The sequence below is a fragment of the Chaetodon trifascialis genome, chromosome 24 (assembly GCF_039877785.1).
Source record: "Chaetodon trifascialis isolate fChaTrf1 chromosome 24, fChaTrf1.hap1, whole genome shotgun sequence".
NCBI lineage: Eukaryota > Metazoa > Chordata > Actinopteri > Chaetodontiformes > Chaetodontidae > Chaetodon > Chaetodon trifascialis.
This window is the reverse complement of record NC_092079.1, coordinates 9,265,610-9,289,643: the sequence shown is the minus strand read 5'-3', so window position 1 is coordinate 9,289,643 and position 24,034 is coordinate 9,265,610. Positions and strand designations below refer to the sequence as shown.

At 42.3% G+C, this 24,034-nt stretch overlaps 1 protein-coding gene across 1 annotated transcript in view; it reads right to left on the bottom strand.

The window, feature by feature from the left end:
• Positions 1–3,876: 3,876 nt before the first annotated feature.
• Positions 3,877–24,034, bottom strand: part of sh3bp4a (SH3-domain binding protein 4a) — a 30,216-nt gene continuing 10,058 nt past the window's right edge. Inside the window, exons 2-5 of the mRNA XM_070994131.1 lie at positions 23,433–23,599; positions 20,231–22,584; positions 6,835–7,023; positions 3,877–6,051 (exon numbers count right to left, since the gene is read on the bottom strand). Of these exons, the coding sequence (XP_070850232.1) occupies positions 5,827–6,051; positions 6,835–7,023; positions 20,231–22,584; positions 23,433–23,556 (2,892 nt within the window). The 5' untranslated portion in view covers positions 23,557–23,599 and the 3' untranslated portion in view covers positions 3,877–5,826. The remainder of the gene's footprint in view (positions 6,052–6,834; positions 7,024–20,230; positions 22,585–23,432; positions 23,600–24,034) is intronic.

The window sequence follows — 24,034 nt, the reverse complement described above, 5'->3', positions numbered from 1 at the left end:
AGTGGGGCCTTTAAGAAGGATTAGCGGAAGAGTAAAGAGACCCTAAACACACACAAATACACACAGGCTACCACACAACCTGAGTCATCAAGACCTCACTAATTGTTCTCTCTGACCTCCTCCTCCATTGATTTACCTGCTAATGAGTGTTTGGGATCAATAAAACAAATTATAACCAGGGCATGGACACACACACACACACACACACACACACACACACACACACACACACACACACACACACACACACACACACACACACACAACCTGACTTTATAAGACCACAACTCACTCTAATTCCTTTCCTCTCTCTCTCTAACAAGGCTGAGTCACCCCAATGTCTCTCGCCCGCTGTCCCCACAGTCCTCTCATCCATAAAACAAGAGCCTCCTTCACTGATTTACCTCTAATTTATTCCATCTCCTCCTCGCCGTTCCTCAGGTAACCGACAACAAGACGAAAGGCTGAAAGGAAGCAAAATATGCTTCTTCACCAGCTCTGCAAAAACAGGGAAAACGGCCATGAAGTCTGGTCTGTGAGAGAGGTGATACAAGAGGAAGCCAGCGTCTGTGGACAGGTGAGAGGAAGTTAGAGAGTAGAAGAATTCTGCATCTCAATGAAAAAGAGAAATTTGTGATTAGAACTGGCTTCAAATTCAGCTTCTGTGCTTCTAATGAGCCTTCAAGTCGAAATTCATTTTCATTACTGCACTTTTATTTCCTCGGTTAAATTGGGAAATGTGTTCCCGCACGGCAGCTATATTCATCTCATGTAATAACTTCTGTGCCTTATGTGCAGTAAATTCTGAGGAGATTCTGCACAAACACCCAGCCTCGCTTTGCTTTTGTGAAAGCCATTAAATGAATGCTGTGAAACCTCTTCAATGGTGGTTATTTGTTTGGATAGATTCCTGCTTTACTCAGCGCCGGTTGAATTCTTGTTTTGCTGATTTAATTTTTGGAGTTTTGTGTGAGGAGCAACTTTCTAAGAGCGAAAGTTCAAGGAAAAAAAAAAAATCATAGTTTGGCACAACTCAAGGTCCACTCACTAGCTTTTTCCAGGGCTCTTCTGGTTTTCATTCAGACATGTCTGTTGAGTTTTAGTCGTGACTAAGTGGAGTTGTGAGTTCATGGGCTTTTATTCTCTCCTCTGGACACAGTTGGCAAAATTTTAGACTCAACCTGTGAATTTTAAGAGACTGAGAGATACTTCACTACACTCAGAACAAATTCTAAAGTGTAAAGGGGACCAGAAAAACACATAAGGAATATTGGCTCGGCAGGCTTACCGTAGATCCTGTGGAAGCATCTATGCCAAGACCTTCATCAGGCCGAATGTTTGGCACAAAAACACCTCAAGTAAGTCATTCCTGAGAAATGGGAGTCCAACACGTTCATGTTTCCAAAGCCCAAATATGCAGGAAATATTTGAAATCCATAAATCGATGCAAAAAGCAATCAGGCAAAGTGAATATCCAACATCAACATTTCATACAAAACTGGATTCTTGGTCGTAACTGTAGTTCTGCAGCGATGCAAGCAGAAAAAACAAAACTGCACACGTGGGTCAATGTGAGACGTCTTGTCACAGATTTCACAGAAATGTCTCATAAAACTGGCCCAAATTCACCAAAACTGTGTGTCTTGTGAGGGGATCTTAGTAGCAGCAGTTGACCTTCTGACCCCTGAGTACTCGGCCCTCATAGGTCGGTTGTGAAGTCTCATGAATGCATCTTTCACAGACATATAAAGACCTGACAGAGCATTCAAAACCGGTTCTGCAGTGGGACTCCAGGACGTTTTACCACAATGACACAAACACAGATTCATGAGGTGAAGCGCTGCGGCTGCTGGTAAGTGCTGTGCAGATAATGTCTCCTCCATTATAAAACCATCAAATGACAACAGCAGGAAGTGAGCGTCACCTGTTGACTGGTGGAGAGGACAGTTAACGGTTCATTTCAGAGAGCATTCATGACTCAGTGCGTCAGTCTGAAAGAGAAGCATCTCAGATTTAACAGCCACTTTCAGCCCACATGAGTTGTGATAGGCCACCACCGGAGGGTTCTCGAGGCGTCCACAACAGCAAAATGTCCCCGTGGCTCCAAAATGACGCGTGACAAAAAGCAGATGAAGGCGTTTTATTTCTGCGCTTTCTGTCGGGGGCTCTGTGCAGTCTCCAGGCCGGCGAGGTGAAACCAGCGCGGCCTGTTTCCACACGTCCTCAAAAGCATCCGAAAGCAGATGAAACAGGCCGCCAGCTCGTCCCAAATCTATTCATCTCACCACCTGCTTTGCATTTTCAAGAGCGTCTCGAAGCTGGCCAATTTGTCCCGAATCAACGCAGGAAAGAACGACGTGGAAAATGACTGTTTTGCTTTCACATCTCTCTGATTCACCCGTTTGACGGACAGAGAGGCAAACTCATTGATGAGCAGAAAAAGACCTCTGGGGTCCTCTGATTACAGGCTAGACAGTTTATTATCAGTCATTATCAACTCAGAGCTGTTAAATCTGCTAAAACCGTTCACAGCCAGATTCAAAGGTGCCTCTTTTGAATTCAGTTTTTCCAGCAGAAAATATCAAACTTTGAGAGTTAAGACCGCTCAGATCTGCTTCCGCATCCCTGAAGAAAACAGGAGCTTAGACAGCTTTGAGTCTTTGGAGATGAACTTGTTTTTATCTCCCTGTGAATATTTCTTTTGGTGCAAAGGGAATGTGTAAACATGAGTGGTTGCACACAGTGTGAGGTGATTTACGCGCTCTTTTTTTTTAAAACAGCGGTTTGTTAAAACCTCAGTAATGGGAGAGTTTATCACCTTGTTCACTATGATTGTACATGTTAAAAAAACACTGAGCTTTGAGTGTCCAGGAGACGAGCAGGAATGTTGAAGGTTAGCTTTCGAGGACGACTCTGTCAAGGTGGCCTGTCCTCTAAGGGTGAATAATTATCTGCTTTAATTAAAGCACATTCAAGCGTGTGTGTGTGGAGGGCTGAGTCTGGCCGAGAAAGAGAGCATACGAACAAGGATGTGTGTGCATTCATGTGTGGTGTTTGTGCATGCGTTAGCACAAGAGATCGTTTGCGCATTCATGTGTGACTTACGGATGTGTTTACATGAAGGAATCTGTACTGTCGACACAGCGCACCGTCATTTACTGAACGCTCCTGCGCAGAAGGGATCACAGTCGGGGTTTGGATTTGATTTGCAAATTCGCAGAGGTGAAAAGAATTCATCAGCCCTTTGCTGCGTCTCCGAGGAGTCTGCCTCCAGAGTCAGGTGAGATGGAAGTCAGTTTCACCTCTGTGCAACCAGTGCAGACACACTGTGGGTGCTGGATGTGTTTAGCTTAGCTTAGCACAAAGACTGGAAGCAGGGGGTAACTGCTAACTTATTACAAAACATATTTACATTCGTCGTTATGCAGCAACTTCTAGTGGCTGTAATAATTATGACAGGAGCAATGGTCTATTGTACACTTGAATTGTGCAAAGCAAAAAATCATTTTTTATGAGTTTTTGGAAACAAACAAATAGAAAATTATCACATTTTCAGGATACAATTCCAGTGAAAGTCAATAACCAACAACACTGAATTATCCCTGACCTGGATCTACTGCTGATAGGACAGTTTGATCCTTTCATTAGACTCTGGGTTTGATGGCAAACAAGCAAATATGCCAAAACATCAGTGTGTCCGTCTCACCAAAGAATATTTAGATTTTGCTGCTGTGCATTCATTTTGGCTTGAGGCGGGTTTGATAAAGGATGTCCATGCAGATGCAGAAGCTTGTGACGGGAAAAATGAGCAAACCAAAGGAGTTATGTCAAAGAAAATGTAGTTAGAAGGGTTCAATCCATAATTAAACATCGTAATATCATTACAATTTTCCGTTTTATTGAAACCTTCTGCACAGAAACACTGAACAGACTTCAGATCTGCAAGATCATTTGAGAACGTGTCAATACTCAATCGGCATTAAGTACAAATATATAAACTCCTCACACAGATTCTGCTCAGACCAGATACAGGAACACTGCAGCAGTCACAAAACATATTGAAAAGAAACAAGAAAAAAACACTGAGTGAAATGAAAACAGATGCAGAAATTAACAATAAAAGCATCAAAGCTGACTGATTATACTCACAAAATCAGGCTTATTTAAATGTAAATTTGACAAAAACTAAATATTTTCTGATACTTTGTGCAGCTTAAAGTCACAGTTCATTTACTTTAGTGGTGGTGGACTGTAACAGCTGATGTGACTTTAATTAAAACACTAAACCTCCTTCAGTACCTCCAGTCAAAAGTACCACAAGAAAACAGCTACGCTGCACGTCGTCAGAAAGAGAAGAAAATTTCAAACTTAGATAAAAAATGCAACGTTAACGGCACCTTTAGCTGGAATTACTAGTCATAATGAATTTTTCATCCAGTCGTAATGGTGGCGAGCACTGGTTGCACAAATATTGAACAGGTTTATTATTCTGAAACACGTTTTAGTTCCATCTTCATTTCATAACATTTGATTAGTCAAAACACTTGTGTGCGTGCAGCAGTAAATGTAAATCTGGAAAATATTTGATGCACTTAAAGCAGTGCAAGAAATCCTTAGCGTTAGCTCGCTAACTAACGAGCTGCTTCTCTCAAAAGCCTTAGCTTTTGCACAGGGAACTGGATTTAGACGTTGGGCTGAAAACTCAAGCGTCTGTGTTTCATTATTGTTTTTTGTTTTCAGCTGAACAGAACATGCCATGGTTGTAATTTTGACTTTAAAGCACGAAATTTCTTAATTGACAGACCACTGTTACACCAGATGAAATGTGATGGAAAAGACTTGAACACAACCAAGATGAGTACACAAGCATACTCTGTCGATAATACATCATCTGTATTCTTCTGCAAATATAAAAAATAGAAGTATATCTTGCATAAACCAATATACTGTACCTTGACTGCATGGACAACACTGAGTCACATGTTCAGTTAGCACTGAGCTAACCGTTTTTGGCAAGCTAATGACTGACAAATTATCCTAATGCTTGAATCAATTAGACAGTGTGTTTCATTTAGAGTCTGAGGGTCAAATCAGCTTTCAAAGATGGAGGAAAGGTCAAAGTTCACAGTATGTGTGGTTATGTACTGCAGTGGTTTAGGTCTCTGATGTTGTACTGAGGGTGAAGGGAAAAGATTGGATGGCGAAGATGTAATGGAAAACATAGATTACACACACTGTAATTCAATGGAGCACAATGAGACAGGAAGAGAAAATGTAATCATGTAGAATAACAAACGATCAGGACAACATAAAAAGATGGAAATGCATGTCTGAAGAGACAAAGACAGAAAGTGATACAGACAAAGGGTGAGGTAGAAAAGAGTTGAAGAGTACAGGGAAAAAGAAAGCAGGACAAACACAAGAGGCATAAAAAACAGTTTCACATCGACTTATCCAACAACAGAACTCATCCAATGGCATTTCTACATCTGCTGCTTAATGACAACCAATTGGTGGTGCCACGACACCGGTCCAGGACTGCAAACAAGAAACCAGGACGTACAAGTCTGACCTGAAGATCAAAGGTGGAGGAAAGCCGATAGATTTTCCGGACACCCTGAACTGGACGATCAAAGATCCCTGATGTCCATCCCAAAACTCTGTGTCCTGTCAAACCGTCCATGACGAAAACAATGAATGTTCACCAGCATCAACTAAACTCCACGGATGAATCTTATGACTAAGAAGTACTGAGTTCCAGTGACTCCCACCAGAAGACAACCCTCACTGACTTCTTCAAAATGTTCTCCAGGTGGACGAAAATGCTCAAACAGCAAAATCTCCATATCCTGTGGGACAGAAGGCGGCACTGCGGAGGGTATCGAGGCAGTTGACAAGGATTAGCGTGCCGGTCAGGTGCTTCCACCTCTTGGTGATGGGGTTCCTCATCTTGTCCAGGCCGAGGTGGAGCTCCTGGATCACGTCTCGGTAGCTGTCCCCCACGTGGGCGGCCCAGGTCAGCAGGAAGTCGTAGGCTGGCTTCCACATGCACTGAAAGGTTGGGAGAGGAGTCAGAGAAAGATGAGAAAGAGTTTAGGAACATCCAGAAGGCAATGGATTGGACAAACTTTTAAAGTCTTTGCTTTAAGAGGTTCTGCCCCGTTCTGCCTGTTTATAGAGATATAACATGAGGTGAGAGAGGTGTATGCCGGTGCTCTGGAAACAACAGGAAGTGACTTATTGTCGTTTGGCTCACTTACCAACATGGTCAGCACTTGGAGCAGCAGCAAAGGCTGTGACACAGCTCATTGAGACAATTAAGGTATTTAAAAGCCTTATGGCCTGATTGCTGCAGTTTGCATCAAGATTTGCCCTCCTCTGAGTCATAACTCAATCAAATCTGAGCACACGGACATGATGCACATATCTTTAGATTCAATGTGACTTACATGTCCCGAGGATATCGTTAAGCCTGAGGACAATCGTGAAAAAATGTCCACAATTCTGCTTACAAATCGAAGAAAAAAAGATGCTCCTTATAGCTTCAGAACTTGCCTGAGAAACAGCCCCATTTTTAAGTTTTCTTCAGTATCATAATAATCCACTGATAGCTGTTTGTACATCCATGGGTACACTGCAAGCAGGAACTGCTTATAGCTAATTTGGCATGCTTTTAATGATGCTAAAGTTGCAAAATGTATTTATATGTAAACAAATATGACCCCATGGCGTTATACTTCCTGTTTGCATTTTTAAAATGTGGCAGAGGGTGCAGTTGTCACTTTTTGTTTTAGACTTTGAAACCTCAGTACAATATGTTCTCAGGTCTCTCACTTCATTGTCCAATAGTCCGTTCTTGTCGCGGTGCGGAGCCTCGTAAGCCTCCATCTGCTGTCTGGACACTCGAGCAAGTTTGTCAGCCAGTTCCCGCCACCGGGACGCCACCTCCACCGCCGTGGTCAGCAAGACGAAATCCAGGACCAGTCTGGCAACCAGACCCTGGCAGTCCATCTTCAGCAATGCCTGATGGGGAAATAAGAGACAGTTTTCTTTAGAGAACAGTTATTTTTCAATACATGAGCAATAGGGCAGATATATTTATGGAGGCACAGGATTCGAAAAGTTCTCAAATTTCTCAATCTGGTGGTCAGAAAAAGACACAGATCCAAGCCTGGAAAGCTGAGCTGAATGGACTGAAAGTGACACATAAACTGCACCAGGGCTGTACTAGTTTTCTACAAACAAACATTATAGTTACCATAAAATAATCGTACAATAGTGGGTGTAACTGTGTGTGGTTGGTCTCACACTGCAGCTAAAAGTTGGAAAAGTGGAAATGAAATATACCCGAAATATTTCAACCTAAAGGCAGCTGATACAGATAAAATTGCATATAATCATAGATTTGTGCTAATAACGCACTACATTTTCTGGGAATTACATTTAGAAAGTGTTCATCAATGGGGATGTCTGTGTTTGGCAGAGTTAAGTATCTGATAAATCTAAAATCCTGCCAGCCCATTATTTCCATTAAGCAATCCATTTGATTTGCAGCACTGCCTGTAGTGATCTACTATTATCAAAGACATTAATGGAACAACTACCACTTTGTAATCGGCACAGGTAAACCAATCATCGCACAGTCTATGTGTCAGAGCCAACACTGATGCTCCACAGCAGCTGGAGACGACCTTGTAACTGACTAGACTAGATAATAACATCAGGGAAGATCTTTGTTCCCAAATCCAGCACCAACTCTCCCATTCTGGACCTTTTCGAGTCCTCTGGTTCCAAACCTTTTTGGCTCAGAAGTATCTTTGTTTGTGACCAGTTGTCACAGGTTTAACAGCTCTTTGAGTGGTGAGCATTTTTAGAGACTTAACAGGGTCCAACATCCACTATTTTACAGGAAATTAACCAAAAAACAAAGTTCATCAGATTTACCTAGTTGGAAACCACTGCTCTAGACTCTTCACTGAGTCTCTCAGTTTGCCACAAGGGCTCAATGGCAAACACAAAAGCTTAAAACACACTTCAGAGAAGAACAACAACCTTTTTCATGGCTGTGTATGAATATAATCCTTAACCTCTCTTGTAAGTAGTCACGTCCCTCAGGCTGCTGCTGTAAATATGTTCTTACTCAGCTCACCCGGTTAAATGAGGGTTAGAAACTACAGAGTGTACTGAGCATTAACAAAAACAGCTGACTGGAAAATACACCACAGGCAAGATTTTCTTCTTTTTTTTTCCTCCTGAAAATATGCACAACGGACACTGAGGCCTTTTCTTTTCACCAAGCCCACAAAGTGCAGTGTGTGCGTGGCCATGCAGAGATAAGATTTCGGTTCACGAAAGCAGGGGTCTCAACTACAGCAGCGTCTTACACACACACCCACACACAAACACACTTCAAAGCGGTGCACTGTCCTGTGGTGATACTCCTCAGGCTCTTTGCAGGGGAGGTTTTCCTTTGCTGCTAGCTCCAGAAAGCTGCAAGCAAACGGACACACTCACCCTAAACAAGGCCCAACAAGGGTGTGACACGAGTTAACAGGAGATATTTCACACTTGACACAAAATCATGGATAAAAAAGCACAAATAAAATCAGCTGGGAGACCACACATGAGCTTCATTAATGGTGGCGGAATCCAGCACAACAAAAAGAGGAAGCAGAGGTCAAAAGGACACACTGAATGGAGGTTTTAATGTTCGGCTCTGTTCACACACATGAGCTCAAACACTGGAGAGGCGACAGGATGCCACTCATTGTCAACTGAAGCTTGAAAACATGCTAACGCCGCCCAACATGAGTCAAGACTCAAAAAAAGAACTTTATGCAAACGTCCTCTGATGAAAAGCAATTTGATTCCAGAGAGACATTTGCTGTTTTCTGCTCCACTACACTCCATAAAAAAACCTCTGTTTGTTCTGCAATAGCCACTGAATATGTAAGAGGGTTTACTGTTAGTGGCAGGGTCCGCCATTCCCGTGCTGGATTCAGACTGTGTTCAAATGTGCCAAGGATTCACAGGAAATGACACAGAGTGCAATCCACTGTTCCCTGTTTGCCTCTCTACAGCCGTGTCAGAGCAATACAGCACCTCTGTGAAACCATTAGGTTGTCATGGCTATAGTGCACAATAGGTGAGATCTGGTCAGCTGGGAGAGCTGAGAGCTGCTCTGTATGGAGCTTCTTCATGCTTCCTAACAACATCAAACAGGGCAAAAATAGAGCTTCTTTGATACAGCACGACTTCAGTTTATACGTCTTGTTGTTGTTTGAAAGCTAATGGGGATCCATTAAAGAATAAAGAGCTGTATGTTGTGTCGAAGTTCCTGCTTCTTCCTGCTGCTTCACGTTACAAGTGTTCAGCTGGTGAAACACACGGTGGCTTCTGCATGAAGCAGCCTCAGGAAAAACAACGGATTTGTCACCAAGGTCACCACTGATTGCCGTAAAATGCCGACAAAACAAAACATTTGTGCAGCTTTAATTTTTGCAACTTGCTGCTGTACCATGCTGTTGTCTGGAAAAGTACTTGTGCAGAGCATGAAGCATAAAATTAGATCACGGTTGCTCAAGGCGCAATGGAAAAAAACGACAGATGATGACGGTCAATGCACGTCGTTTCAAACTGAAGTCAGCATGCTGTAGCCGTAAACACGTACTTCCTGTTCCCAACAACTAGCCGCCAAATCAACCACGGCGGCAATTATAACATTAATTAACCTTTAATGGGCTGTGAATACGCAAAATAATGAGCAGAAACATGTTTGTTGAACTTTGCCACTGTTTATTCATAGCCTCTATTAAAGTACTAATATCACACTGTAAAAAATACTACATCTTTACATAAAAATGACTTAAATAATGATCTAAATTATTTTCTGTCATGAATAATTGTTTCAGCTGTACCTATGTATACATCTGGGTGGCTTCATATTATTCATATGTTTTGTAGGTAAAAAATTGTTATTCCTGAATGAACTCGTAACTGAAGCGGTCAGATAAATGCACTTATGTCATTTCAACTCCCGTCTGAACATTACAGCTTCCACACGGTGAACACTCAGTTCATTAGTGGCTTTATAAGATCAGATCCGAGGTCAGCGTTGTGTTCGGTGTCGCGTGAAACTCATGACAGATTTGTCTTAATGGCCCTCAGGCAGACAAGACAGCAGCGTCTCCTGATTACTCACATCCGAGAACGGAGAAAAGTGAACGGATGTCAGGTGATGAGTTTTTGTCTAAATCATAAGAAATGTATGTATGTGACCCCCCCCCCAAAAAAAGTAAAGAATAAATTAAACACATTTCAAAACCTTCAACTGTGGAGCCTCAACTTAATTTAATGGAGTTCGAGTGGCTTCGAGTGAATCAGCTTTTCTGTCAGTCAGCTGCAGCTTCAAAGCAGCACGCACGCATGCGCACACACACACACACACACACACACACACACACACACACACACACACACACACACACACACACACACACACACACAGTCTGCAGCCTCCAAAACACTCTCATCTGAATCAGAAAGGCCAAATTTCACACTGATTTCTCTCTCACTCACATTCAAATTCATGATAAGCCTCAATATTTTGGCACAATGACGAGTTTCCCATCACGCCGCTGCGTCACTGAAACAATGACACATCAGTTTATCGACACACAAACAGAAAACATGACATGGCAGAAACACGACCTCACGGTTAAACCACGTGAGCTCTTCTTCTGCTGTTGGATGCACAGATGGATCTTATCATATCATTATTGTTGAACAACAGCTGAGCAATCATTACTAATAAAATATTTTGTCCATGAAATGTCAGAAAATGGTGAAACTCTAACGTGTTACTGTCATATACGAGAAAGAAAAGCATCTTGGAAGCGGATGCTAGCAAATGTCGTCATTTTTACTTGAAAAATTACAACAAAGATCAAATGTACTATTGGAAAATTTGCAGGTTATCCTTCCATCAATCGATTGAGGATAAATTGCTGAAAGTGGGAGAGCGTACGGAGTCCATAAGCATGCACACGACTTCAGCTTGAGCACAAACAATATAATCACAGGCCATGCAAAGGAGAAGAGCTGCAGCCTCTACATGACGAGCACAAGAATAAAAAGTGCTGACCTATTTCTGCCTTTTAATTAAAACTATGAGAATATCTACAGCGCGCGATAAGGAATCTGTCTGTTTGATGTAACTTAGAGTATTGATAAAAGTAGCTGGATCAGTTTTTGCCAGGATCATGGTTCAGAGAGAGAATGACAGAAGAGGAAAGAGATTCACATGAAACCAAACCTCCATGAAATCAAGGTGAACTACAGCTTTTATTACACTGCTGTACCTGCAAAGTGGTTCGCATTGAAAACCAGTGATCTGATCACGGCTGCGCTAAACACCTGCCCTAATGGAACCAACTCGATGTATTATTCATCAATTTTCACCTGTAGTTCATTGTTAACATCCCTGTGCACAAGACGGCAGATATTTATCTGTTTATATAATATGGTGATAATTAAGGGGGAAACAGAAATAAATATTGACTTTAATTTGCAAATTAATACTTTTTTAACACATCATATAATCTTACGTTCACATAAAGGAGTTAAAATAAGATAAATGCTGCTTATGTGCCAGTGCATCAAAAGTAATAATCAAATAGTTCATACTTTTACTCTTAATACTTGTCTTTGTTACTCCTACTCTTTGTTTCAAAGTATAATTTTAATTGCACAATATTTGCTTGTAATTTAGTATTTTTTACAATGTTAAGATCATCTTATAAATCCACCATTTTGCTGTTCACTGTATCTTTTAAGCTAGTACCCAGCAGTAAAGTACTTAAAACTGGCTCAACAGGTTGGATATTAAAATGATTGTTACATTTTATTACATCATTAACATTAACATTAACATTAACACATTAACATTAAAATGAAGGAGTATGTTTGATTGATAACATCATTTTAAATGCAGGACTTTTAGCTGTAATGGAGTATTTTTATATGATGGTATTACTCAAGCAAAATATCTCAGTACTTTTTCCACTACTGCATAAGACCGCAGTTTACTGGTTTTTGTCTTTTCACTGAAATTCTTCACATTGAGAAAAATAAAAACAGACTTATCATTTAATGTACAGAAGTCAAAGCGTCTATTATTGTGACTACAGGTTGTACTTGTGCACCAGAACTGGCAGACGCACGTTTAAGCTTTAACTTTAAAAAGACAAGACAGGAAGAAGCTTATAAAAAGTCATGTCATTTCCATTTATTAATATGATCTATTCTTACACTCTATTCTACTTTATCTTTAACCTCTTTTATCTTCTCTGTTATGAACTGCAGCTCTGTAAGAAAGTTAATTATCCTGGATGACCTACAAGGAGGGGACTCTTCAAAACCAGCTGACATGATGAATTAACTGTTGTGGAGGCCCTGCCCGCCTGAGTTAGCCCCACCCTCCTTAGTTACTGTTGCTACGCCCATCAAGCGTTCCACTCTCACACTGCACGTTTGGAGTATACAGTGATAATGGTGCAGAAATTCTCAGTATTTTTTGAAACACTGGCTCCTCGATGCCTCACAGAAGTGAACAAGAGCAGGCTTCTCACTTCTAGCTGACAGCCGTGGATTTTATCGGCTGAAATGCTTAAAATCTATGAGTGAGCTGAGGAGTCCATCTCCTCTTTCTCATCTTAAAAGAAGAACTCTGTGAAAGGCACTTAAACATGTACTTGATGGCTGATATAATGCGAACAGACTGAGGCAAAAGCTACATGTCCCAGGCATAACATCAGCATCCTCAGCAGCTGTTGATCCATGCAACAAGGGAGCGGCGTTGTTTATGGTATTTTTCTAATGTAACCTGGAAGCCCACAAAATAATGCAGAAAGCTCATAATATGCCCATTGTCTTAGTTAGCCAGACACGCTAACATCTGCAGCTCACGTTAATCCACTCTCACTACACTAGAAAAAAGACGACGTCCTCAAAACTCTGCAGAGAAATGTAAAGCATGACAGGCCTGCAGGCGCCATGGTACAGTTCCTAAGCTGTGATTGGACAGCTGCTGTTTGGAGGAGGGGTTTACTGAAGGGTTAATTGCTTGCTTTTGAAACAGGCACCGCACAACAGTCCAGTTTCTCCTCTCTCTCCCTGTCAGTCTCTATCTCTCTCTACCACCTGGCCGAAGCACTTTGGCCTCCGCCTGCTGATTCAGGCTTTCACCGGGTTCCAGTTAAATATAGATCCAAACACACTCGTCGGGGGTTCAACACCTCGGCTTGCTGCCTGGAAATGAGCATGATGTGTTCAAATGCAAATCAGGAGCTCTTGTACGTTGTTTAAGCCGGAAAGGATTAAAGCAGGTGACAGGACAGGAAGTGCTTCAAAATAAAGGTCAGGGTGTCAGGGAGTGCAGAGAGGTGGAGTCAGTTATCTTCAACTATGATTTTTTTGGTGGAAAAACTCCCAATCATAATTTAGTTTTGGGGGAAAAAGACAAGTCACCTCTTGCTCAAGGACACTTTGTCAGCTGTTTCGTCAGTCCCTCAGTGTAATTCATGGGGGCTTCTTTCTTTTATGCCTTTTCAGGAACTCTGAACAATCCTGATATTAAAACTGGTGAAGTGCTGCAAGTAAACACAACATAAGACACAGTTATTACAGCATAAACAACGTTGTGCTCTCCATTTAATGCCAGAATGGAGAAATGAATCTGCAGCCGCACAACAACATATTTTCTTTATCGATTTCTCTGTTTCCAGTCTGGTTGATGCCTCCACGTTATTAAATAAAGAAATTGATTCTGTTCTAAAAATAAAAAACAGTCCGCTCCGTGAGAGACTGAAGTGTCTGAAAAATATGAGATAGCGGCGAGCTGCAGGAAGCCCCCGAGCAGCCGGACAGACGGAGCTGACAGCTGACCGAGCGGCTGTCAGCTAAATGAGCTTCACTTCCAAAGGCTTCAACAGGAAGGAGGGATGAGGGGAGATGATAACACTGACAGGTAGAAAAGAGGAAGAGAGAGAGAGGAGGAGGAGGAGGAGGAGGATGAGAGGCAGGCTGAGGGAGAAAAACGCAAGGACAATTAAAGAGGAGAGATAACACAAAAGCACCAAGGAGGAGCAGCTTCAAGTCCTTTCTCTGCTAAACGCTTTCATAGATGTCAATACATTCTCGACCAAACTTTCAGCTTTTAGACTGAAAATTAAAAACGCAGCTTTTACCCTCACATGTGCTTCACTCAGCAGAAGGTGCAACCACGTTACTAAAACGTCAACAAGACCAAAACCACAGTAAAACGGTTCCTGTTTACTTTGAGACCTGACTTTCAGTCAACTCAAAAGCCAAAACCTAAATTTGCATGTTTTTTCCAGTGAGGTTATATACAAGAGAAGAATAAAGACCTCCCAAAAATGTTTTTTAGAATTTCAATCTTCCCTCCCACCTTTAAACATCACCTTTTAACAGCTGGTTGTCTTGCCGAATACAAAAAATGACTTCGCTCAGTCTAATTTTCCTCCTTTTCAAGGTTCGACAGATGTGGCAGAAACGCAGCTGTTCTAAAGAAAGAATTCATTGCTGCTGTTTGGTTGAGTTGTCCCGTTTGATGAAGTCTGGCAGGACGACGAAGGTGATTCTCACTTGCTGCTTTTGAGTAAACACTTTTGCTTTTGACTCTCTGGGTTTAGATCAATCACTTTCTTTGAGGAGCAGGCTTCTCAGCAGGGTCTGACAGGAGGTATCATTTGGAAAACTACGTGCTGTGTTGATTTCACCTGACAAAAAGGCGTTTTTCCTGCAACTATTTCATGCTGCTCTTACACATTCTAGTCTGCAGTCCAATAAAGCTGCAGCAGCCATGTCTGGATAATCAGGTTGGCTGGTTAATATTCATTGCTTAATTAATATGCTGATTTTTATTGGCTGTCACAGGGGATCGAGGCGGCTGTTCGTTTATAAAGAAGTCTAATTTTCCGAGCCGTGGACTCTGTTGCTGTTGAGTTTTATGACTCGGTTTCAGATGGGAGCCGACAAGCTGGAGGTTGATAACGTCCCCTGCAGGAGTGATTCGCCCCGCCTCTCAGCACGGATCTATTATTAAACAACACTCTCCTGGCCTTTCAGCCACTCTCCTCCGCTGACAAGCACAAGGGACTCTCTCATTTGTCCTCTGCCTTCGTAACTGGAGCCGCAGCGTTAAAAGATCTGCCGGGGCGGTGTCGGATGCCCCCGGGGCCTCCAGCTCCATCCTGATCAATGCTGCTCACATTTCACATGAGAACACCTGTCGGCTGTGTGGAAAAGAGAGGGAGAGGCGTGATGAGCCAAACCCTGAAGACAAACCAAGAGCGCTTGAAGCACTTTCATTTTTGTTTTAGATTGTCCAGAGCAGCAATTAAAGCCAGCAAGGTTACAGCCCCGCTCTGAAAGATCCCCACAACTTTTCCCACTTTTGTCGAATTGTGCACCTTCACTTCTCCTTCCACAACTGAAAATCTACACATTTCCACACAAGCTCTGTATAAGGAGATGAATGTGCTCACCAATGCTATTGAGGCCTCTGCAGCTAAACTGATTAGCTCAACACGTGTGGTTGTGCTGGAGACTAAAGACACCGAGATTAGCAGAGCCTTGTTTGTGGTGCTACTGTTCAATAAAAAAACCTGTCGGCACACAAAGATATGGATATACTGGGCGCCATTATGTAAGCTGATCAGCATCAGATATTGCAGAGAAAAAGCCACATGGAGCTGGTCAGAGCAGCAACAGGCTGCTACTTCATGTTTGCGCACATCACATGATGCTTCTTATTGTGCCATGAAGACGTGTTGGAAAAGAAAAGCATTTATTTTGTCTTGCCTTAGTGCAAGTGCGGCACCACAACTGAGAAACGCTGCTGAGTGCAACAAACACTGGCTGCATCATGTATTGTGGTTAGGGTTGGGCAATTGGCCAAGAAACTTGAATTCAAGTGATCAAACTCAAGATTGAAACACGCTTTGTTGCCTTAATTAGAAGTGCTGTAGCTAACCAAGCTAGCCATTTATGCTAAGATAATATAACAAAAGGCAAATTTCTGAAAATTCAGATCAAGTCCAGAAAAAAACAAATGAATAAAAGTCAATATGACGAGGCGAGGGAATTCACTATGTGCTAATTTCCATTGTTCTTCTTCAGTATTGTTCAGCTGTTATTACTGCACATACAGGGTCCAGCTCTTTCTTTCCCACTTGTATCACTTCACACATCCCTTCAATCGAAACCATTTCTCTGCTTCTTTGCCTCCTCTCTCATTACAGAAACCTCAGGGGGGGCAATGAAGCCACCTCACCTCCTCCACCTTGAGCCTCAATCTCTGGGTTCCTCCCCAAGACACCTCAAAGCTTATACTCCTCCTCGACTCCCACTCGACCCTCAGTTCGTCCCCTTGAGATGAGATGATTTCATCCCATCCTTTCCGAACACGACTGTCCTCTCAGTTACTCTGCATACGCGACTGTTGTGGTCTTTGTTAGTGAAGTGCTCGAACAACGCACCTGAATTTCTTTCTTGGACACACCGGGCTGACATATTGTTCTCCATGATGCTTGAATTAGATACTTTCATCTGGAACATTTCACAGATTAGTGTGGATTTGGGTATTTCCATCCTGAAAAAGCAGGTCTTGACTGGATAAAAGCCTTATTATGAAGAGAAAGCACTGAATGCCTTGTTTGCTAATCAGGGATTTTGAAGCCAGTGGTCCTCTATGTAGGAATGTTTTATTGAGTAACAATTGTATAAGATAAGCTTTGCTTTGAGGAAAAGATTCAGTATTTCAAGCCTGTGTGACTCACGGGGCCTTGTTCCTGCAGCCTGATGGCAATTTACCGCTCTCCAGGGAAAATGTCGCAGGGGACACACACACATTCATGCACATCCAGGAGTGGTTTACAACTGAACTACAGCAGTAAACTTGGCAGTGATTTTTTGCAGCAGGAACAACAGGTTTTAAATGTGTCTGGACAATAAACCCCAGGAGAAAATCAGCTTAAGACCAGTTCTTTGTAAAAAAAAAAAAGCATCGATTTTTCAGAGAAAACTGGACCGAATGAGCGATAAACTGCAGATCTGCTGCTGATGTTTGAGAAGTGGGTCTGATTTCTTATCAAGTAGCACACAGCTGGAAACTGGGACATATTCTATTATGCCCCTTGTCCAAATTCGAATAAATGTTTTTGTCATTACAAGACAAAGCCATAAAGCTATAAAGTCATTACTTGAGCCAAATGCCCTGACCCTAAAAGGCGAAAAGAAATAACCTCAAGCCCTTAAACTGAAGCTGGGCTGAAAATGTTGAGAACATGATGAAAAATAAGCTGCTGATGCTTTCAAACATATTAATCAATTTGATGTCAACCACTGAATTAATCAGCAAGTATTTTAATAATTGATTAATTGCTTTGAGTAATATATTTAAGAAAAAAAGTCTGATTTCAGCTTCTTAAATGTGAATATTTCTTGTTTCTTCACTCTTTTGTGAGAATAAACTAAATATTTTTGGGTTGTGGACAAAACAAGACATTTGAGGGCATCATCTTGGGCTTTGGGAAACACTGATCAATATTTTTCACCATTTTCTGAAATTTTATGGACCAAACAACTAATTGATTAATCAAAAAAAATTGACAGATTGATTGATTGATAGTTGCAGCCCTACCTTTTAGTCACTTTGATCAGAAGTCCAAATCCCCAGAATGATCAGTTTATAATAACATAAAATAAACCACAAATCCTCACAAATGAGAACCTGGAACCGCAGAATGGTATTTTCACATGACAATAATTGGAATGATCAATCAATTATCCCAACAGTTTCAGCTTTACTTGTCATATCTACCAGCAGCTCCACTGACAAACCCAGCTTTGACAGCTTTAATGTGTTAGATGAGGTTCTGCTCCACTGTGTCACTGTCATCTGCTGGTCTTGTCAACAAACAGCAACTTCAAAATCTGATTTGGTGTGAACATCTTGCAAAGCAACATGAGACTGAAGGCCTGGCTGAGGCACAGAGTAATGGAATCATGCTTTGGCAATTGGCCCTTAAACGCAGGGGGAAACACTGTCAGGGTTTAAAATCTGTTTTTCTCTGTGGCTGCATCATATCAGAGGTAAATTCCACATAATGACAAACAACATATCGGTCGAACGCTTGCATTTGCTGGAACACTTTTGGACAAATTTCTGAGTCTTTCCATCAAGGTCAATGGGAGAAATTTCCAGATCGTCCCTAGCGATCAAAGCGTTTCTGACTGCAGACGAAAATTGCTGGACTTCAATGAAACACATCTGAGTGTATTCTCCTTTCATTGCTGGTAAATATATAAAAAAAGGAGTTCAGTTGAGTCAAGGATGGAGCCTGGTTCAGCGATAAGAAAGCTGAGGTGCTGTTTGGGCACACAGCAAGTTTAAAGCCTCAGCGGGAGTTGGAGGTAGCCGCCAGAATAAAAGCCTTTTTTAAAACTTAAAAGCATGCCTCCTTTGCTTTAGATTCAGTGAGGTTATGTGGAGGTCACATGACTGAGAGCCAATCGGGGAGAGGTAGTTGCAGGTGAGTAGCGCTGGATAACAGTGCAAGGTAAAAGAGCATACAGAAAATGAGCAACACTCTTCTTTACCTTAACAGATACTGTCAAAGTCTCATTTAGCAAGGCTCTTTACCCCCAGCTGATCTAGTGGCCGCTGGCTGCAACTGCACTGAGCATGTCACTGTGATAAAAGTGCATACACGTTTCATCAACTCTGCCTGGATAAACAGCAGTTGGAAAATGTACTTTGCTAAAGTACTTTTTGAAAAATGGCGTCTGGCGAGGGAAATGTCTCGGGACAATTTTGCTTCCCCCAGGGTGCCGGCACTGTCGGAAGAGAAAAACACATCGAGGCCTGCATGCATTTGCTTGACAGAGTTGTTTTTGCTCAAACTGCAGATGTTAACTTTTATTTCTATGCTTGCCTTTACAGGATTTTCTCCCCCAACCCCCGCTTTCATTTTTCATGTGATGGCTGTTCCCACTGTGAGCCACCTCAGGCTGTAAGACAAGTTGTTTACCATTCATGTGACTGAGCATAAGGACTGAAATCCTTCCAGCACACACTCAGATTGTGTCACATTGTCTGACTGCAACACAGGCTTCAGTGTAAAGAAATCATGTTGAGGGCTGACGTACCAAAGAGGCATTAATCAATCAGACAGCAAGCAGTTGCTGCTTAGGAAATTAGATAGTTGTTCTATTTACTTCAACAAAGCTTAACTAATGATGCACCGGCCATCTGAGGGACACTGATAAAAGTGCTCAGTTTGCAGTGTGCATCCTTTGAGAATGAAAGCTGATGCTGCAGTGTTATGCTCATGCCAGACAGTTTTCTTTCTCGTTATCGGTGCAGTAAATGCTTCAGCTGAGCATGAATGTTTTTTTGAATAATGCAACATTTGGAAGATATTCGGGGAATGGCTCCAACTGTTAGACTTCATGGACTATATTTCTCTGCTCAAGGACAATTCAGTGACTGTGAGCTTGCTCTACTCTTTCCTAGAAAACAATGAGAAAGCACTTAAAGTTTGTGAAAATTCTTTGTGATGTGACAATATCCTTTTTTTCCTGTTATATTATCAAATTGACTATATCCAGGCTCTATGAGCTTTGCATAGGCCTGGGGGATTTATAGATAAATGACTAATTAAAATTTAGTCCTCTTTGGAGTCAGACAAAGGGCAGCACCCCATTCTTTGTCTGTGGGACAGTGATAGATTTTCATCCCCCTGATAACTACTTCAGAGGTCAGTTTTGTAGTTTCACCCTGTCTGGAAAAGGTTGCAGCTTCACAGTTCCTGACGGAATACGGCCAATGCTCAAGGCCACCTTAAAGCAGCTGTCTAGAGAGTTCTTGTTCCCTTCACATGCCTTTTTTAGCAGAAAGACAAACCTTAGGCACACAAAGGTCAAAAATGAATAGGAATTTCTATTTTCTCAGGAAAACATGGGAGCAACTGAGAGAAACAAGTCAACTTCCTGTCACACAAGCACTTTTTCCCAACTTTTAGGCTTCTTCTGGGTCAGTGTGAAGTGTTATTATTGTTACCAGTGGGTCTGTCATCGCCACTTACTTTTGTGAAAACAGCTCATACAAACATTGAAGGAGTTAAATTAAAGCTTGTCATGGTCTTACCATCATGAGTTCTCTCTGAAAGGACTTCCTCTCCTTGTTGTCCATGCTCGTACACTCCTCTTTGAGTTTCTCCAGAACTGATGCCACCTTCTCTGGCTCATTGTCCAGCTCGGTCCGGCAAAAATAATTCAGAGGCAAATTCCCGTACCCCAGGGCATCTGCAAATGCCCTCCAGTTGCCCACATTCTCCATTAAAACTGTCCTCACGGTTGCGTAGATATATGTAAGAAATTTACAAGGCTTCAGGATCTGCTCCAGTAGCATGGTGGTCGTTAGGTCCGGCCCACACCAGTAAATGGGCTTGACCTTACCCAGAACTAAAACATTCTTGGCATGGACAAGGCCTATCTTTCCCTGATAGTATCCAATGTACCACTCTTTGGTCCGCAGTTGTCCTCGCAGTTTGATTTTCTCCTCGCTGAGCAAAGCAATAACATCCCCCTTCTTGTACTCCAACAAATAAGTGCTCTTGTGCTGCCTAATCACTGTTTTGATCAACTTGCCAAATTTAAGGTTGGTAATGCACCGGTCCTGAAATTTTGGATATTTGGAGGTGACAGCCAGTGGTGAGAGGACAATTTTATCCACTTCTTTCTTTTTCAAAAATCTCCTCTGGCCCGTTACCCTGGCTACAGTCTTTGGCGGTGGCTGCGGAGTTTGGACGCAGAACTGGGTGAGGATACAATCGAGGGCATCCTTGACCTGGACCCTGAGAGTGAAATCTGAGATGCTGTTGGGGTTGTGTGATGTGATCATGTACAGCAGCCTGCTAACTTTACCAAGTTTGACCTGAAATCCCCGAATCACCCCTGCACCCTCACTTGTCTTCACCTGGTAGTTGGACATGTTGGAGTACAATCCCACCTGGAGGTCCTGAGGGTACCCCAGAACAAACTGGTGCTTCCCCCACAGCTGAAGGGCCACTAGTGGTGTGGAGCTAGCCTGTCGGCCCACCTCGCTTACCAACAAGGTCTTGGGAGCGCAGTCATGCCCAAACATGGCCACAACTGTTTTAAAGGAAGGGTGGATGTGTTTGGGTCCATAGACACCCAGAGTTACTTTCCTCTGTACATGGTCCCAAACAGTCATATTGTGGCTGATGTACTGCGACTGAACCACAACAGCCACATACATACAAGGCTCCAGACTATCTAACTGTACCTGGACTGTATCTTTGTAAATATAAGCATTAGGGATGGGCGTGTAAGGCCCTTCTTTGCAGTCACTTCGAACGCAAAGCACCTCCACAGTATGACAGCTCTCCTTCTTGACAGTTACCATTACCTTCATCTCTAATGTGATGAAGGACTTGGTCTCCATGTTGCTAAGTTTGATCTCCACCACAGGGCTGACGGTGGAGCAGCGGTCACTGTTGAGCTCCAGAGGAGGATCAAGTAAGGCTTTCATGGAGATTTGCTGGTGGTCTCCATGGCTGACATGGCCTTCGGGGATGTGTGCACTGATCTGAGTGTCCGGGAGCTGAACAACACCTCCATTACTGTCCAACCTGCACACAATGTTGGTCTCCACTGGCTGCGTCTGGCCCCATCCAGGACTCTGGCCCAGGGAGTCAAGGTCATGGCAAGACCTGGCAAGCTTTCTGTGGTTCAACCAAGCAGTCCTGAAGTCCTCCCTGCTCTGAAACTGCTCTGGTGAGGGAGCCTTAAGGCCTGTGAAGAATCCCGAAGAGGGTAAGGTTGGATTCGACTGCGCCTGCAGGACTGACAGTTCTGAAAGACTATGGGAACGTTTACTCCTGAAGAACGGGTTATCCCTGTGGAGGTTAGGTACAACCTCTTGGTTTGGGCTGGTGGGAGTGGTATTGTTAATGTGGCAGCTACTGAACCCATTGGTCATGACTGTACTCGTGTTAAAGTTGGAACAAGATGATGGAGATGCCAGTGCATCAAACAGAATGAGGTCTGCTGAGTTCCTAACACCTATATCTTTGCAGTTTTGATCTAATGGACAGTTAAAGGGGTTCACAGAGAATGAACTGTTGTTGTTAATTGGGGAGGGCTTAAGAATCATCCCTGTCCACTCCCCCAAACCTCCAAACTCCTTGGAGCCATCCTCATATCCTTCCCCAAGACTGTCGATCATCCCACTGTCGCTAAGCGAAGAGTTCCTGAAGTTGACCGGCTGGACGTAGGCGGCTGGGATGTAACCCATTTCCGTGTTGTTATGGGCATACCACCACTCTCCACCTGACGTGTCCAGCACATAGAGGTGATCACCTTTGGAGAACTTCAGGGTGGTGAAGCTGCTGGGGCAATAATCCTTTATGGCAACCACTTCCTGTGCAGCTCCATAGGAGGCTGAAGTGTCCAGCCTTAAGGCACTGGGAGAAGGCACTGAAAAGGAAAAAGATATTAGACCAAATGACAATTTAAAAGTGCCAATGATGGTCTTTTATTTATCATGCTTACAAAAATTACTGTACATACGTAAGTTTTGGGGTTCAAAAACATGATGACAGACATTCAAAGCATCATTCGAAAACCTCAGCAGAGGCTTCAAATGCTAAAAAAGGACATATGGTCCAACCCTAGTGACTGGCTTGGCGTTACTTTAGATAAGTACAGATAATTACTCATTGGCTGATTACTCAAAACACTGCAGTTAACAGTGCTTATCTTCTAATCAGACAAAGACATAATGAACCAGCTGCACTATTGAAGTGAAGGTACTACAGATTATACATAAAGGTTCATGTCCAAATGGTTCAATGGTTCATCTTAATGCCTCAAAACTTTACAGAAGCTGAAAATACCATCAAAATAACAGAAAACCTTATTTTTAATCACTCTGACTACAACTACAAAATATTCACATCACTAGGTAAATGTATGAGAAGATGAACTGCATAATTTACTGCATAATTTACTATTTTTAGTTCACCTCATTAGCGTATATGGAGCATGTAAGCAAAGCTGTAATGAAGCGTAACCAGTGAAGTGAAAGAGCCAAAGAAAAAACAATAATGTTTTCAACAACATGACTGAATAATTTAATTGAAAAAAGATAAAAAGCACAAGATTAAAACAGCAAATTATTTTAATTTTAGAGATAATGAATGAATTTTGATCAGTAAGATAAATTAATCATGACTAAAATAATTGAGCCTTTCACCTTATAGAACATAAAATTTCTAAATATCAGCAATGACCTAAAAATAGTTTGGCCACAGTGATATACTGACCTTTGACATCGTTGAGACTGGCTCCATTGACCCCTTCACTGAGGTCAATGAGTGTCCCCTCAGACTTACAGCGAGGGAGAATGTGGTTGTTGTTTGTCACTCTGATGATTCGATGGGCAGCCATGGCTGGTATTTATCGTAGCATTCACTCATTGGCAGCTTTTCATCTGGACGGGAAACAAATAAAGGATTTTATGCTGGGAGTCGACCAGCCACACACTTTAAATACACTTGTATTCTGGTGTTTAGCTGATGCTAAGAGAATTCCCAAAGTAATGCAAAGTATGAAGCTTAATTTTCTAGATCAATAGCACAGTTAAAGGCCACAAAGGTCAAAGTCACTGGAGCAGAAAATAGGGTTGACAAATATCACTGCATTTTTGAAGAAACTTAGTGTGAAGGATGTGCTGGCAAAATAATGACTCCTGACTAAACAGGGAGAATTTCTAAATCAATGCAAAGACCGTGATCATTGAACTGCAGGAGAAAGAGAGAGAGAGGTGTGATTCAGAGGGAGAACAATTGAAAGCAACAAAGAAATGAATTCAAAAGAGGTTTAAATCTGAGTGAAGGTGGCAATGAAGAAGGCCAAAAACATAATG